Here is an 18,535-nt window from a genome sequence, read left to right as displayed (position 1 = left end):
TGTTAATTTAGAAAACCTGCTGTATCTGTAAATCTGAAGATTATTCAAGGTGACCTGCTGTGCTTCCTTGAATAAGATGGAATAGATTTATGGATTATACAAAAACTGGGCGGAGCTCTGCCGGGGTTGCCAGGTAACGGGCGGAGCTCTGCCGGGGTTGCCAGGTAACGGGCGGAGCTCTGCCGGGGTTGCCAGGTAACGGGCAGAGCTCAGCTGGGGTTGCCAGGTAACGGGCAGAGCTCAGCTGGGGTTGCCAGGTAACGGGCAGAGCTCAGCTGGGGTTGCCAGGTAACGGGCAGAGCTCAGCTGGGGTTGCCAGGTAACGGGCGGAGCTCAGCTGGGGTTGCCAGGTAACGGGCAGAGCTCAGCTGGGGTTGCCAGGTAACGGGCGGAGCTCTGCCGGGGTTGCCAGGTAACGGGCGGAGCTCTGCCGGGGTTGCCAGGTAACGGGCGGAGCTCTGCCGGGGTTGCCAGGTAACGGGTACTGCCCGTTACCTGGCAACATTCTGGAGGTTTTTGAAATGGCTCATTTTCCAAAACACATGAACTTGTTGCCCAAAACACAGCTGGGTTGCTTTTAGAGGCAGTAGACGCCCAACAGATGTACAAAACGTGCAAAATATGAGTTTGGGGTCAGGTTTTATTTTGGTCCCGCTGTCCTGGGTCCTTTCTAAGTCTGTCCTCCCTGCCTGTCCCTTCAGGGTAGACCCTATTCCTTACGACACTCCCAAGCCGGCGGGACACACCAGGTTCGTGTGCGTTTCCGACACACACTCGCGTACAGATGGCATCCAGATGCCCTACGGCGACGTTCTGCTCCACATGGGCGACTTCACAGAGCTCGGCCTTCCGTCTGAGGTCAAGAAGTTCAACGACTGGCTAGGTAAGAAACTGCACAATACACACACACACACACACACACACACACACACACACACACACACACACACACACACACACACACACACACACACACACACACACACACACACACACACAAATCCATGTTACTGGAGACACACATTGTCTCAGGCGTGAGATGCGTTGCGAGTCTTACTGGTAGCCAGACCACACAAGAACTCCTTTCCCTGTTGACTCACCCAGCTGGTCAGCTGAAGTGTCCAGTTTAACCCGGCCGACCCTTGCACCCTGCTTCAGTTAACCTTTGACCTCTCCACTGACCTCATGCTGTGGGTGGGAAATTGTGAGGCATTCAGTTCCTCCTCTGGGTTGTACTGACTTGAGTTAAAAACAAAAAATCTTACCAATTATTTTTGTCTGGTTTCTAGCGAAAATGTCTTATTATACTTAGAATAAAACAAAAATAATTTACAAGTACCTTTTCAGCAAAATATAAGAGCTTCATTGAAGTAACTAATTCCTTTATATTTATGAAAAAGTTCTATTTAAAAGTGAAAAGATTTCAGTGTAACTAGAACTTTTCATCAATATTAAAGAATTATTTACCTAAAACTAAATCTCCGACATTTTGCTGAAAAGTTATTTGTAAGTCAGTTTTTCTTATTTCAAGTGAATTAAGATGTGGATTAGAAACGAGACCAAAAATACTTGGTAAGATTCTGTGTTTTTGCAAATGAAACAAATGAACCTGAGGCTCTGTAGAAATCATCTAACTTAGTCTGTACTGCAAATTTACAGTAAACATTTAAACCGAGACATGAACATGTGACCCAGACCTTTAATAATCAAGACATTCAAGCTTACAAAATACAGAACAGTGTTTTAACTTATCATGTAACAGAAGAATACAAACATGGGGGCTGATGGTGTTAAATATATAAATCTGATCCATGTTAAGATTCTTCTACACAATGTTACAAATTTATTACTTAATTTGAATTTATTATTTAGTTTAAAGATAATAGTTGTTTTTTTTCCACATTTGATGGCAGCAAAGTGGACATTTGGGCTCGTTTTCAGGACCTCTGAATGTTACTGATATCAGAAATAAAACCAGCAGCTTCTACCAGCATTGAATTAAAAAAACAAGTATTTCATCTGTATGAAAGAGATGCACCCTGTTGAGTTTTAGGGTCGCTGTGAAAGTTTCCCTCTAAAAACTCTTCAGAGCGCTCGCAGCAGTCTCACTGGTGACACTGACCTACTTTTGACAGAAACGGAAGAAAAAATAAATAAAATGCTGTTAAAATCCAGAAACTCCTCACATTCCTCCTACACTGCAAAAACACAAAGTCTTACCAAGTATTTCCAGTCTAGTTTCTACAGCACGTGTCTCATTACAACTAACATAAGACAAAACTAATTTACAAGTAACTTTTTAGCAAAATGTATGAGTTTCAGGTTTTAACTGAATAATTGCTTAATTAGAAACTTCAACGTATTTTATTGGACTGTTGGAAGTTGAAACGAAACAAACATCTTCATGTTGTTACACATTTGTAAACTTTGGGGGACTCCTGTCTGTTTCCTGCATCATTAAAAAGATCTCATTTATGTCTTTTTGCTTTGTTGCTCTGAAAACACTGGTTCTTGTTAAGATAATGCATTGAAAACTTTTATTCATATTCACTGCGGCTGGTTTTGTTCTCTTGTTGAGTGAGGAAAAGAAAAAGTAGATCAAGAGACGGAGAAGAAATATATTTGTATTTAGTTGATTATATTTAATTTAAAGATAGTAGTTTGTTTTATTTCCACATATAATGGCAGGAAAGTGGATATTTGGATCTGATAACATGAGTGTCATTTAAACCCTAAAGGAACAATGGAAAAGGTTCATGTGGGGTTTAAAAGTGAAAGCATTTTCCTTCATCTGATCCTCTTCTGTTGCAGTCTACGGCGGCGTATTGGGGCCGTTGGAGATGGGAGCAAAAGGGAGGAAATTTCTGCCGAAAAATCTGAGATTTTGTGATTAATCTCAGAAATTTCAGGAAAAAAGGAGGACATTTTTAAGTTTAAAGAGTTGGAAATTTGCTAAACAAAAATCCCTCAAATGTTTTATGTCAGAACATTTCCAGAAAAAAGTTTTAAAAAAATTTTAGCTTGAAAAGTTGAGAATTTCTAGAAATTTTTAGATTAATTTTAGAAAATTTCTAGAAAAAGTTGGAAATGTGATTGAAAAAAACTCAAAACTCTTTACATTAGTCTGAAGGAATTTTTAGAAAAAAATTGGAACCTTCTCAGTTTGAAAAGTAGAAAATTCAGAAATATTCTTGTAAAAAAAAATTGAGATCAATCTCCAAATTGATAATTTATTTTTCTTAATTTACTGCAGCTTTTATCTCCTGTGGCCATAATAACTGGTGTGTTATTATGACTCATGAGATTGAGTTAAATATCTTGTATTCCAGTTGACATTTTAAATTCTTGGAGAAGTTAAATATTTTACAGTCATTCAGAAACTGAATGACGGGTGCCGCGGGGCACAGAAGACCAGACTTTCCTCTGAAACTACAGGCTGCTTCCTTTCATGTCTGATGAATACAGAAAGCATTCGGACCAGACGGGAGGGCAGCGTTTCTGAGATTTCCAGGTATTCACATCCAGATCTTTAAAACGTGCGAAACCAGCAAACAAAAACGTCTGCAATACACATCTGACTGGTGGGTTTTATTGCTAAACCAAAACACTTCACAGAAATATTCAAGGGGAAAGAAAAGGTGGATTTTAGAGTGGCCTATTCAAACTCCAGACAGAAAAGGTGAATTCTGTAAAAAGTTAGGATTTAGGATCTTTGTTTTGTGCTTTTTTTGATGTAATTTAATAAAATGTAAGCCTTTCTCTCTGCATGTATTTAAACCCAGTTGTGTCTAAAACTCCCGACGTTAAATACTTTTATTTGGTCAGGAAAAGAAGCCAATGATGTGAAGGCTAAGACTTTTTACTTTTTATAATATCATTAAAACGACTTCTTGTAATTTCCTGACGTGCCTCTGTCTTTATTCCGCTTATATTATCACCATTTTCCTCATAATTAAACAACAATTCTTGAAGGCTGATGCTGATTCTCTCATCGGTCAACTCACAGAAATAAAAACCAGAAGATGAGATTTTATGTTGTAGTCCAGTAAAAACCTTTTGTGTCTCTCAGTATTTACCCAAATGTCTTGGATTTCCTGCAGAAAAGAAGGAACTTCCAGTGAAGTACCTAAAAAGGCTCAGCGTGCTGGCGTTGGGTTTGTAGATGTGTTGCGTTTCTGAAGCGTTTGTGCTTCTGCGGTCCGTTTGTCTGAAGGATTGACTCCCGCTCGGCCTCTCGGAGGAGATCATTGGAGATCGATGTGCAGGAGTAAGCTTCCTGTGACCCGGCTTATCTGATGATGCAGCTCTGGCTCTGATCTGGTTTCATTCTCTAACAGACGTATCTCTTTCATCTCTGTGATGTTGCGTTAAAACAAAAGCCCTTTTGTATCGTTACAGTCCGAGTTTACTTTTTTTCTGTTTTAAATTTATTTTACACCTTCGGATTTGATGTAAATTTGGCTTGTTTATGCTAAAGTGAAAAATTAACTCCTGGTCCAGGTTTTTGACACCTTAATGGAGTGTTTTTTTTCCCCTGCTTATGATCTAAATTTAAATCCCTTATTTGATTTGTTCTTGTCACATTTCCTCCAGGATTAATTTGAACATGTGTGAGTAGAGACGACAGATTAATTTTCTGAGATTGTCACCTCTTTAACGTCAAATAAAATATGTCGATCTTTTTTAACTCAGAGTATTTTTAGGTTTGCACTGACAATAAAACTTTTTAAATGCTCAGATGTCATTTTCCAAGTTCATGCTGTGCAGAATTTTTTCTCCTTTTCTTTTGTGTTGCACTTTGCAGGTACATCACTCCATCAAAACTCCAAGGCGGTGATAAAGATTCGTAGAAATTCCCAGTGGAATGATGGAAATGGCGGTGGCAGAGGAAATAATGTCGTTTTGGCCCGTGTGTGTGTGTTGGTGTGTGTGTGTGTGTGTTGGTGTGTGTGTGTGGGGGTGTGTGTGTGTGTGTGTTGGTGTGGAAATGGCCGTCTGATTCAGTTAGTGTGTTGTGGCTCTGCGTTTTTATTTAACTGAAATTTATGATCCTCAGATGCAACAAGAACTAATTTAGAAGAGCAGAAATGAAACCCGTAGACCGGGGAGCCGTTAGACTTTCATTCCCAGCGAACCTGTACGCGCTGGATCTGATATTTATTGACCCAGTGTGTTTTTATGTGGAATTATTTCTCTTTTTCTGGGATTTTTTGTTCGATTTGACCACCTGCAGAATAAAGCGGCACACTCCTGTTTTTTGTTCACATGTCATGGAAAATCAATTCGGTTTTTACTCAACGTTTAGCTTTTATTGGACTCTTTATTGAGCATTTTATTCAATTTGCCCTCTTGGCTTTCATCATAACCTTCTGTTATTACTGACCACAGCCATACTGCACAAAAGACCAAAGCAGCAAATTGTTATGAAATAAATATCTTCCTGCCAGTCAAACTCGACTCTGTGGGTGGATTTTAATACAAAATAATCATAAAATATGTAAATAACTTAAGCTTAGAACAATGTCTTCTGTTTTTTCTGAAACCAGGCTTCAAATTAAATCACCTACTTACATGCAAAGTGTAATATTTTATTGTTCGATGGTCCCAGAACCAGTTTCCTGTTTTAATTGTAGCAAATGTAAAGCTTGAAACTGCTCATAAAAAGCTAAAATGCATTTTTACAGCAAATGAAAAGGAAAACTTTGTGTCTTCTGCTTGTTTAGAAATCCATAAAAATGTAAATGTATATCTTTTTTTTAATTGCTCCAAAGTATGGTGGCTCATTTCATAAGTTTCTTCTTGCCAAAATGTTTTTTACGTTGCCATTTAGTCAGTTTGTTTCGATTGTTCTGCCAAATCTAAAAATTCAGCTAAATTATACTATTAGGTAATTTTAGCTACATTGAAGTGAGTCAGCTTTATTGGCAGACAGGAAATTTTCCATCAGCACACAATAAATTTAAACATAACAGTACAGAATGACTCCGTGCGCAATACTTAAAGAACCATAAATAAAGGTAAAAACTGATTCAAACACAGTATTCTCATTAGGACAAGATTTAGTAGAATGATATTAAAATGAAGCTAAATCACATTTTGGAAGCTTATCACAACGGGACAAACTACGAGAAAAATATAAATCAAAAATATAAATACATTTATTTAAATAAATTAAAGATTTATTGCTACCACAGCTAAAATATGAAAACATTTTTCCATTTATTAGATTCTTGTCTATATCAGATAATTTCATTTTGATACATAGACCTAAACACTGATTTATATTAAGTAGGTTTCATGTTGTATCTTATTCTCCTCAGGAGGAAGTAGCTGATTGATGCATAACAGAAAAGCTGTTCATAAGTCACAATCTGGAGTTTTAAAAGTGATCTAAGGGTCTCTTTTAATTTCCCCTCTAGATGTTTCTTGTGACATATTTCCAAAAACCTGACTGTTTTTCCTTGTAGGGAAGAGGAAAGTGTGAAAGCCTCTATTTCAGCCAGCTGGCGGACTGTGCACAGAGAGCTTCAGCTCGTTCTCTGGAGGCTCGTTAAAACTGTGGGATCAGATTCAAAGCCTGTCAGTTTCATTCCAATTCAATTCTAGTTAGGAATGTTGTTAAAACTCACATTTAGGATGTTTTCATGCTTCCGTTTGGGTTTCAACCGTTTCTAAAAACGACCCAAACACTTAAAGAAAAAACGCCAACGTGCTTTTTGGTGTCTGGAAAATGAGCCGTTTCAAAAACCTTCGGAATCTAACGTCACCTAGCAACTCCTTCCCTGTTACCTAGCAACCCAGGTGGAGCTCCAGCTCGTTTGGTCAGTTGGTTTTATTGCTGCATGTAAACTGTGTGCAATGGCTGCTGGAAAAGACGAAAGTTTTGTTGCTGCATTCTTGTTGGTTGTGCTGAAGGCTCCACTTATGCTTTTCAATGTGCGGTTGTGTAATTGTGCATCTCTTTGCAGCCATTTTCAAGTAATAGTTTAAATGTTGAGTTGGGGGCGTGGCCAGCAGCATCTTATTTGGATTTAAAGTGACAAGACGCCCTAAAACGGCTCATTCTGAACTGACCAGACTGAAATCTTGTTACCTAAAAATGACTTGTGCAAAAAAAATTTAATGAACATAATTTTATAGTCCATAAACCTGTCCTAACTTGTTCAAGGAACCATAATGGATCACCTTTCATATATTTAGTTTGAACTTTGCATTGGCGTTATAAGCTTTGGTGTTTTAAGTTTTTATCTTTTTTCTGGATGTTTCGGTTCTTTATTTAAAGTTTGAGGCAAGCACTGAGAGAGTTTTGTAGCTGTTGGGTTACACAAAAAACAATGTGCAATCTTAGTTGTGGGGAAAAATGTTGAATTATTAACTAGCAGAGTCATCTAATATTGCCATAATTTATATCACAAGCTGCTATACCTCGGGTTGCTCTGCAATTCCTGTTTTTCTCTCAATGCTCAACATGATTTGCGGCTCTGATTTGCCCTGATACAGCCAGTAAAAAGAGAAGCTTGGAGCGGTAAAAGAGAAACTGGCAGTGATGGGAAGGTGATGAAGGCCAGAACCTTTGGTTGAGTGCTCAGTCAGGTGGAATAAAGCAGTGAGTCGGTTTCCTGATAGCGGAGGGGAACCGGGACAAATCACCTTGACAGAGGAGCGAGAAAAGGGCAGAGTAGAAGTTGAAAGATGAGGGGATGAGAGTTGTAATAGATGTTCTTCTCTATTTAGTTCAGATTCGGGTTCATGCTTTCTTCCTGTTGCCTGACAGCTACAGCGATGGACGGTGGCTTGCTGGGGTCAAGCTGAACCGTCGGCTGTGGTTGTAACCTCTTTCACTGTCTGAATTGAAGGTATTTTTCTCTCCAATTATCTGGCTTTCGTTTCAGTCGTGATCTGTGCTCCGGGTTAGGTATACAGGGAGCTGCTGAGGGGCGAGGGGAGAGGTGCAGCTGGAAAATATTTGGACAAACGTGTATTTCTGTAAAAACTGGCACACCAGGTGGAAAACATAGACTTTTTACAGATCTCTGTATGCTTTAGAAGATGTTTCTGTGCAAATAAAAGCTGCACATTTTGATAATTCACAGTACTTTCTTTCTATACATCAGGTTTATGCTTATTTATGGTATCTACAATCGGTCTTATAATGTATTGAAATTAGGCTTTTTGTTATTGAATTTAAAATCCATTCTAATATCTCTGATAATGCAAATTGGAGGGCCGGTTTATAAACCGTAAAGAGCTCTATATTTGTGATAGAATGCTAAAATTTGTTGTTTGTAATTGAGAAATTATCACATCATTCTGAAGTGAGGAATGAGGGAGAGAGAACAGAGTGTCAAGCAGATAACAGGAAGGCTAAAAAGAGAACTGCTAATTTCTGTCAGTTGATTTATGTTCTTTGACCACAAATGTTAGCTGACTGTTGGAAACTTTTTGCTACTGTAAGAGTCTACTTTCTCTAGAAAATACGGGGTGGATACGGATGCTTTCTGAATGCTAGCCATGCTAACCGCTAAAATAAGATGCTAAAGAATGTTTTAAAAAAGTGAGCTACTTAAGTTGACAGAGGAAACGGTCTAAGCTCACACTACCGGAGATATATTAGTGTTTCAGGTTTTTGGTATTTTAAAAACCTTCTGATTGTTAAGTCACATTCAGTTACCTAGTAACTAAAGTCAAGCCTGTTGCCTAGCAACTCCAGCACATTTATTCAGCTGGGTTTACCACTGTACAATGGCTGCTGGAAAAAGTGTTTTGTTCCTGACTTGCCATTCAAGAACAACTTGCTGCATTTTGGTTGTTTGAGCAGGAGGCTCCACTTCTGCTTTTCAAGGAAGTATGGTTATATAATTGCGAATCTGTTTGCAATTATTTTCACATGACCAGACTAAAATGCCATTACCCCCAAATGATTTTGTGCAAAAAATGTAATAAAGATGTTTTCAACTTCTAACCTGTTCAAGGAACCTAATAGGTCACCTTTAATCAGCAACATGTTGGGAAGGGGAAACATTATTCTGCATACAACTGGACCAAATCTAATTTAAACAAATTTTACACAGGCTGTTACAGAGACATTTTTTTGTTGATCAGTTTTTTTTACCGATTTGTCGGCTCTCGTCCGCTCCAGGTGGCCTTCCATACGAGTTCAAGGTGGTGATCGCCGGGAACCACGAACTGACCTTCGATAAGGACTTTATGGCTGAGCTGGTCAAGCAGGATTACTACAGATTCCCTTCAGTCTCCAAACTCAAACCGGAGGATTTTGACAATGTCCAGTCGCTCCTCACAAACTGTGTGTACCTGCAGGACTCGGACGTCACCATAAAGGGATTCCGGATATACGGGACGCCGTGGTAAGAGCCAACTCCTGCTTTTTATCCCTTAATCCAAACCGCTGAGTCGTGTCCCTGCCGTGTTGCTCTGTGGATCCCTGAGCTGAAAGTGTGTTTTCTCCTGTCTCTTTCTGGCTGGTTTCCAGCTCTAGCTTTGCAGAAACGGCTGTACCCCTCCAGTAAAGGCCCTCTCCTGTGCGCAGGGTGTTACTCCCAGCTTGCACATTCCTTTATGAGCTCAGGACCTTCACCTGCTCCCTGCGCTAGTGTTACTCCTGTGTTTTGACACGAGGTTAAGTGATACGGGTGGTGGTTCTGGGACTCTTTGTCACTGTGGAGGGAATGGTTTGGTGGAGGAAGAAAACACTACTGGGAGATGTTGGCTGCTTTTTTGAAGGAAAACAATTCTGTTGGTTTTTCATTTTGTGAGTTAAAAATGTTTACTTCACAAAATGAGGATTCCTTATGGCCATAAATATTTAAAGTTGATCAAAATCAGCCTATTTTAACTTTGTTTGGGCTACAGAATTCTTCTAACTGGAAATTTAAAGGGGTCCTATTATGCAAATTTCACATTTTGTATGTTTTTATGCTTCCATTTGGGTCTTAGCTGTTTCACAAAAAAAAAAAAAGTTTTTTAGCAATAAGTTAGTCTTTGGTGAAAATGAGCCGTTTGAAAAACCTCCAAAATGTTGAGTAACACAAGCTGAGCTCCCGTACATTTAGTTTCACTACTCTCTATACGCTGTAAAATGGCTGATGGGCAAGACAAGTGTTTGACTTACCATTCAGAAACCACTTGCTGCATTGCTGTTGGTTGTACAGGAGGCTCAACTTCTGCTTTTCTAAGACATGCATGCGGTGGTGTAATTGCTCATCTGTTTGCAGCCATTTTCACATAATCTCCAAATCAGTACAAGGAATTATTGACTTAAAAGAAGCTTCTATCTCTCGCTGAATAATTGCTTGTAAGTTAGTTTTGTTGGATAGTTAGATATTTACACTAGAAACTAGACCAAAAATACTTGATAAGATTTTGGGGTTTTCGTACAATATAAAGTCTAAAATGGAAAAAAAAAATTATAAATAAATAATATAACAAAATGACAGATTCAGGCAGCACTTTAACAAATCATTAAAAGAAAAAAAACCTGTTCTGTAGTTACTTTTGTTTTATATGAAGCTTAAAAGGGGCTTATTATTATTATTATGTAAAATCAACTTATTGTAACTTTACATCATGTCATAATGTTGTTCCCTCATCAGAAAGCATACCTCAAGTGTTGCCCCTGGTCTCAATCAGCTATATTATCATTTATTGCAGTAACCTCATTTATTGTCATCATGACAGTCCTGGTAACATAGATACTTAATTGTGCCTGGAAAACATTTCAGATATTCAAGACAAGTGAATATGTTAAACCCCTTCGTAAGGTTCAGTGTTTTCCACTGATAAAGTAATTCTTGTAAATAATAAGCTTCGATCGGCCTTGATTTGGGTCGGTTCTCTCTGCTCTCGCTGCACTCTGGACCTAAAATAAGAATCTGGGTCAGACCTTCATCCTTTAGCGGCTATAATTAGCAGGTTAGCGCCCCGGCTTCAGAGTTGGCAGGGAGGAGGGCCGGCACATGAGGAAGAGCGTACAGTTCCTCTGCGTCTGGGTGAAACAGGAAGGATGCTACCCCCTTTACCCCTTCATGCCCCCCGTCTCCCTTGTGGGTGTTTAGTGTGAGGGCTGGTAAGTGTCTGTTGTGACAGCTGGGCGTCTCAGGAGAAGCAGAGTGGACAGCTTGGCCGCTCTCCCGCCTCCTTCACACCCATATGCCAGCGCAGCCCGAACCCCGACCCGCCTGTCCAGTGTGAGGTCTCACTTAGCCTCCTCCGTGACCCCTCTGTGACCTCCAGTGGAGGGGTTTCCAGCGACCAGCAGATGCAGCGTTCTAAAATTCTCAATTTCAATTTGGAAAGTCTGAGTATTTGTAATAAAGTGCAATCAAATGTTTGATTAAAAGCCAGACTGCCTGTCACAATACATTAAAAGAAACACAATTTTGCCATTCTGGGGTTTCCGTTAAATCGCAATAAGAATCTCATGTGAATAAGTTGGTTCACATGTCATTATAAATCACGCTGCCACTTCCTGCTGTCGTAGGTCGTCCTCTTTTTCTCCAGCAGTGACATCCAGCTGCGGCTGGTGATGCAACAAAGTGTTTCCATTGCAGTTTTGTGAAATATACTAATTTCGATGCAGCTGAAAAAACTCCTCATTCTAGCACAAAAACTTACTCAAATCAAAATATGAATATTAAGAATCAGAATATTTTCACAAGACATTAACAATAGAAATAAAATAACATGATATAATTGTCTTTATTTTACTGAATTTTTGATGTTTTATCTCCAAAATGTTGGTGCTGGAAAAGTTTGAAAACTTCCCTTGAAAGTGCTTGAAAATATTTGAATGAACTTGTTTTCCAGCTGTTGGGTAAACGCTGCAGCGATCCACTCTGCTGCTGCGTTTCCGGCTCTCCTCTAATCACAGATCTGCTCCGAGTCATGAAAAACCAGGTGGCATTTAGTCTGCGACCGTCATGATGGATGGCCTTAGGTTTGTGTAGGAAATTTGGCCTTTTGCTTATGACTGCAGTTGGCTTTTAACTCCAAATGAGAACATTTCAGGACGGGTTATGTTGCAGTCCCGCCTGAATAAATCAGCCGACAGGCACTGATTGCGTTCTAATGCCATCGTTGTGGTTTTTCTTTGGCTCTAACAAGTTGAAAACACGAACCCGTTTCTGCTCTAAAAGGTTTTTTGGCTCAAATGTTTCTGTTGGAATCGGTTACAAACATGTGCAAGACAAAAAGAGACCAATGCAGCATGTATGAAATAAATTCTCACTCCTGTGTCAGTTATTAGGATTCATCATCTCATGCAGATGCATCACATTTATGGAGAATATTTCAATTGCGGTATAGATTACAGTTTTTTGTCTCAGCTGCCAACACCCTGGTGGAGTTCTTTTTAAAAATGTTTTTATTGTTAGTGATCCTTATTTAAAGGTCTTTTAAAATTAAACTCTAAATTACCTTCATTGGGTTGTGAGTGGAAAATATTTACATTTAAAGTGTAAATAGTTGTTGTGTTGAATGATTTTATTGCTGTATATTATCATAATTTGCACAACTCAGTGATAAAATCTCCATCTGTTTATGAAGCTCGATGTGAAAAAGTTTTAGCTTCGGATTTGCATAAACCTACATGTTTCTTCAAAAATGCATCTAATTTAAGAATAAACGAAAAAGATATAGTTTGGTGAAAACGTTAGGTGACAGTAAGATATGTAATCGGTTTTAAATTTGGAAGCAGAAAAATCCTGAAACATTAGGAAATACATTTGTGCTTCAAAAAAGGCAGGAAGTTTAACAAAATCCAGCAAAATAAATACAATTTACACTGTAAAATACAACCAGTGAACAGCCCAGAAGAATTTATTATGCTAGTTGGAGTAAAAAAAAAGAGCAATGAGCCAAACATGAGCCTCTCTGATGGTTTATTTAAATATTCAAGGATTTAAAAAAAAAATAGGAGTGAGAATTGTGCAGAAAGGGTCGACAAAATAATGAAAAACTTCACACTTGTTTCTCCTTGTGTTTTATGTGCTGAATAAGAATTAAATGGTGATTTAGACAATTTACTGAGTAAATATTGATTCAAATATTGATAATAAATATTGATTTTTGACAAATCTTTTAATTTTTCGAGGGCAAAATTAAAAAATGATGCATCAAATCCTTACATTTAAAGCTAAATTTGGAGAGAAGAAAATAATTTGTTTCTGCTTCACTGTTTTATTTCCTCATGAGGTGAAACGTAACTAAATATGTGTGGGATTTAGATCCAGATTGAGAGTTGCTGGTTTGAACCTTTCTGTCTGAACTGGTGCACTGACCTGGTTGTGGGAAACAGTGGGAGCTGATGGAGTGAAAGCAGTGTACCATGAAAGACACACAACTTACACTGTTTAATGACAGATGCTTAACAGGCCGAACGCCTGACCCTTCTCCCTTCCTGCTCACACACTCCCACACACACTCACGCTGCGGAGGGATTAACACGCCTGCACCTTGTCTGTCAAATCTCGTCAAGAGGAGCCGAAGGTCTTTTGAAAAACCAAGCAGTTTCAGGTTTATTTGGAGCTATTTTTGTTTCTCTGCTCCTCAAATCTAAAATTTCGGACCGATTTCCAAGGATCTGTTTAGTTTTTAATGACATCTTGGATTTTCATGTTTTTTTGTTTTTTTTGGTGTTTGGAAAAATATCCGTTTCAAAAACCTTCCGAATGTAACATCACATTCATTGGACACTGTGCCCTTACCTAGCAACACCAGCCGAGCCTGTTACCTGACAATCCAAGCAAAACTCCAGCACTTTTGGTCAGCTGGTTTTACCGCTGTATGTGCTGTACAATGACTGCTGCAAAGAACAAGTGTTTTGTTGTTGACTCATCATTCAGAAACCACTTGGTGCATTCTTGTTGGTTGTACAGGAGGCTCTACTGCTGCTATTCAAAGATGTGTGGATGTATAATTGTGCATCTATTTGCTGGCATTTTCACGTACGAGTGTAAATGTTGAGTTGCGAGAGAGGGTACTTAAAATCTCATTATCTAAGAATTATTTTGTGATGAAAAGAGGAAAGACGAGGAACACTTTACTTCTCTTAGCCAGATAAGCTAACTTAGTTTAGGTCAGTGGCAACAACCTGCTGATTAACATGTGCAGCAGCAGTTTCAGGTTTTGCCTTATAACTGTTTAAAATAAACACAGGTAGTATCATGTATTATCAGCCTTTCACTTACTAAAAATGAAAAAAATTATTTATAATTGTCTATCGACTAATTTAAAAAACTTATACCGGGTAGAGATCCTGTTGGTTTTCTGCGCTAAGCTCTGCGGGCGGATTCAGAACGTGGTTCAAACTCGTTTGTGTAAAAGCTGACTTGCTTTGTGATTCCAGAAGCTAACTCCCCGGTCGAAGGTTAAACTGTTGCAGCTCCCTCTGCTCCCGCTCCTTCGTCCTCCCAGTCTTCCTCCATTCGTCTCGGCGTGCCACAGGGGGGTTCCTCCTCTCTACTCTTTTCCTCCAGTTCTCTATCATCGCTTCCCTCCTCCGTTCTCTGAAAAGGATCTGGAATGCCTTTTTATTTCTTTACAGAAATCTGGTCTAGTTGAAATGTAAATATTCTTGCTTGTATGCTCTTGTGTATGTGTGTGTGCAGGCGTGTGTGTGAGTGTGCGTATCCCAGAGGCTGCACATTAAAACAAAGTGGCCTCATTTGACTCTCTGAAGCCCACCTCAGGGGAAACCCGGAGGGCCGAAATGCAGATTTGTCATTTGCAAATTTTAGTTTTATGCATTCATTTCTTACTGCAAAGGTCAGCTCAGTGTGTGTGTGTGTGTTTTTGTTTGAGTGACAGCCATACGCAGTAATGATGGTGGAGTATAGCCGTACTTATTGCAGTGTTTTCATTATGAGGGGGCAGAGTCCTAAACAGTTTATTTTCCTCTGCTCTCCTCCCTGTCTGCTCTATATGAACACTTTGTCTGCGTTCTGCCAACAGATGGCTTTCCACCTACGTGCTTTTTTGCACTCTTTCAGTTTTTGCATTAAAACATTTGAATGGAAAGGCAGCAAAACGAACCCCGAACTAATGACAAAGATATGCATGATGGATGGGAAAAGGTGTAGCTTCATGTTTGGATGGATAAATGTTCCTTTATTTTCTTCAAAAAGGGAATTATTATACAGAATTTACATATTGCACCTTTTTGTACTTCCGTCTAGGTTTCTACCACTTCTAAAAACAACCGTTGGAATTTAAAAGAAAAAAAAAAGCCTTTTTTTTTTTCTTTTTTTTTTTTGCAAGTTCATGTTTTATGGCGTTTGGAAAACCTTCTGAATGTGACATCACATTCGATGGGCAATACACTATTACCTCGCAACCCCAGCGGCGCTCCAGCACTGTATGGGCTGTACAATGGCTGCTGGAAAAGACAAGCGTTTTGTTGTTGACTTGCCATCCAGAAACCACGTCCTGCATTCTTGTTGGTTGTGCAGGAGGCTCCACTTCTGCTTTCCAATGCGTGTGATTGTGTAATTGTGGGTCTATTTGCGGACATTTTCACATGCGAGTGTAAATGTTGAGTTGGGGTCATAAAATCTCGTTATCTAAGAATAATTTTGTACAAAAGTAATAAACATGTTTTGTAGTTTGTTTTTTGGTGTCTGGAAAACGAGTTGTTTCAAAAACCTCCAGAATGTAACGTCACAAATCAGCAGGAACTGTACATTTAACATTTGCATGAGTGATTTTATTATGAAGTATTGCTACTTTTCCAGGGCTGAAACAATTAATCATGATTAATCGATTATTGAAATAATCATAAACAAGTTCAGTAATTGAAGAAAAAGAGAATTAATCCAAAACTGTACACAAAACATATACATTTTACATTTAAGATGAAAACATTTTTGTCTGTAAGTTTATATTTCTGGAGTTAGTTTTTTGTATCCTTAATGTGAGATTTATTATATTTTAAGAGATTTTGAAACAGGTGAAACTAAAACTGTCTGGGTTGAACATATTTACAGAAAGATGTTTTCTTGCACCTTAAATGCAAACTGTATCTTTTTTGCAAATTTCTTTGCTTACTTATTGCTCTGAATATGTTGATTTTCAGTCAATGGTCTTTTAAAGAAAAAAAAAAGTACTCCATTTAACGATTAATCGATTATTCAATTAGTTAATGATTATTTCAGTAATAGATTAATCACGATTGTTTCCTTTTTTTTGTTTGTTTGTTTTTTTACAGTGATGTTTCCACTCTGAGTAAAAGACATTTGATGCGTTTTAACTTCATTTGTCCTGCTTGATAATATCTGGCTTCCATGTCAGCTGCTTTTATCTTAATCACCCCTAAGTCACCTTTTGGTCTGTGCCAGCTTCTTTCACTTTGTGGCGGCTGCCTGCCCACTGAAAACACACACACACACACACATGCACACATACACACGCACACACACACACACACACACATACACACACACACACACACACGCATCTTTTCCCTGTCGGATCTTATGGCAGCTTTACTTTTTCACGTTTTTTACTTTTTTTCAGTTTTGTGCAGCTCTCTGAATCTCAGAAACGTTCCGGTCAAAAATTACTAATTACCACAAATTACAGCTTTATTAGTTCTTCCTAGAAAATGTGTGCAGCCATTCACAAACACTTGAGAGCCCTCTAAAAACACCTGGAAATACCGACTTTAATTGTTCAAGCAACAATATGCATCAATACGCACACAGGGTTTCTGCAGGTTTCACCAACTCAAATTTAAAACTTTTTAAGGCCGTTTGAGATGAGATCTCATTGCTCTTCTGATATTGAACATGAATTAATGGCACATGGTTCACTTCCATTTCTAAAGTAAAATAGAGGATTGTTTAAACTTATCTAACTTGAAAATGTAAAACTCTATGCAAAAATCCAGTTATTTATTTTTCTTTACACTGAATGCATCAACACCTTTTTGAAACGAGAAATAAGAACATTATTGTTCAATACGAAGGGAAAATCGAAGTAATGCAACCTGGCATCAGTGTTATTCTAATTACTGTAATATTTCAGATTTAATGAGGGAATTATTTACTGTAGGAACAATGCGACGCCTCAGCTTAATGGTTCATAAAATAAAAATTGTCAAGCATCTGTTAGCAGGTCTGTGTTTAATGGATGGCGCCTTGCGTGCTCTGGAGAGTCTTGGTGCGGCTGCAGGTGTTTGTGCGGTTGCAGATGCGGTTGCCGATGCGGCTGCGCGGCGCGTCCTGCAGCTGCGGACGCAGCCTCAGGGAGGGGGGTTTGTTCCTGCAGACCGTCCAGGCTGGCAGCTGTAGAGCCGCCGCATATTACTGCGTAATGTCTCCTAGTGTGTGTCCGGGGAGTGAATGAGCGACTCTAGATTTGTTATTGTGCCCTCGCTCTCTGCGCTACGACAGCCGAATGACTCACCCTGCATTCAAGCCCACAGCCAAACGCACACAGAGGCGTGTTTGTGTTCGCCATCTAGGCAATAAAAGCATCCAAATAAAACTCAAACGTAGTGAAAACCAGCACATGGCTGCTGTGCATTCATTAAAAATGTGTGTGAATATTCCACGTCTCCCTGACGGCACGCCGCCTCCTCCCTGCACAAGGTGAGACCCCAATATGTCAGAGGGAGAGTAATGGCTCCCACGTTTAATAAAGTTCCCCTCCGTGGCCTCATGTATATCAATCACCGTCTGAGCCAGCAGAGGTCTGCGACACGGCGGCCGCTAGCTCCATCAAACACTGAGAGTTTGGAGAAAAGCTGATGCAGCCATATTCGCCTTGCAGATCCATAACACAATACAAGATTTGTTTAAAAATCAGGTTTTGGGTATTTCACACATCTAAATCAGTTTTTCTCAAACTTTTTCAATCTGACGACTGTCTAACCCGTCTAACAGTCACAGACCGCACTTTGTATTATAAAAGCCATAAAATCTGCAGCTCACCCTGAGAAACTAAAAGTATTCCTGCAGACATGAACTCCTCCGATCTTAGCACTCACCCCGGCTTTGTTTCCTTTCCACCGGCATCCTCAACTTTTCTTTTAGTTACTCGGATTTAAGCCACTTGAACAGGATTATTTTCAAACATTCTTTAAGCTCGCTGTGAGCTCACGGCAAATAAAGATTCACATGGCAAATAAAGATTCACATGCAGTAACTTGCGGACCACTAGGGGGCGACCGTGGACCATAATTAGAGAAAACTGATCAAAATGATATCAGGTTTTAGTGGACCTATTATGAAATATTCAGATTTTATGCGTTTTTGTATGTCCATTTTAGTTTCTGCTGCTTCTAAACACATCGGTTCGGTAAAACCCACCTCAACGATTCTTTTCTCAGTGAGTTAATTTGTTTTGGTGTCTGGAAAATGAGCCATTTCAAAAACTTACAGAAGTTACAAATCTCCAGGCACTGTGATGTTACGTAGCAACTCCAATTAAGCTCTTCCCTTTACCTAGCAACCCAAGTGGAACCCAGCACAATTGGTCAGCTGGTTTTATCGTTGTACGCTCTGTACAATGGCTGCTTGAA

General features: G+C 39.2%; 1 protein-coding gene across 2 annotated transcripts in view; it reads left to right on the top strand.

The window, feature by feature from the left end:
• The window catches only part of mpped2a (metallophosphoesterase domain containing 2a), a 64,668-nt gene that overhangs the window by 20,143 nt on the left and 25,990 nt on the right, over window positions 1-18,535 (top strand). For both annotated transcript variants that reach the window (XM_055036825.1, XM_055036826.1), the window contains exons 3-4: window positions 702-883; window positions 9,140-9,365. In XM_055036825.1, the coding sequence (XP_054892800.1) occupies window positions 702-883; window positions 9,140-9,365 (408 nt within the window). The remainder of the gene's footprint in view (window positions 1-701; window positions 884-9,139; window positions 9,366-18,535) is intronic.

The sequence above is a fragment of the Poeciliopsis prolifica genome, unplaced genomic scaffold (genome assembly GCF_027474105.1).
Source record: "Poeciliopsis prolifica strain line A6 unplaced genomic scaffold, Auburn_PproV2 SCAFFOLD011, whole genome shotgun sequence".
NCBI classification, from domain to species: Eukaryota; Metazoa; Chordata; class Actinopteri; order Cyprinodontiformes; family Poeciliidae; genus Poeciliopsis; species Poeciliopsis prolifica.
This window is presented reverse-complemented; position numbering and strand designations above follow the sequence as displayed.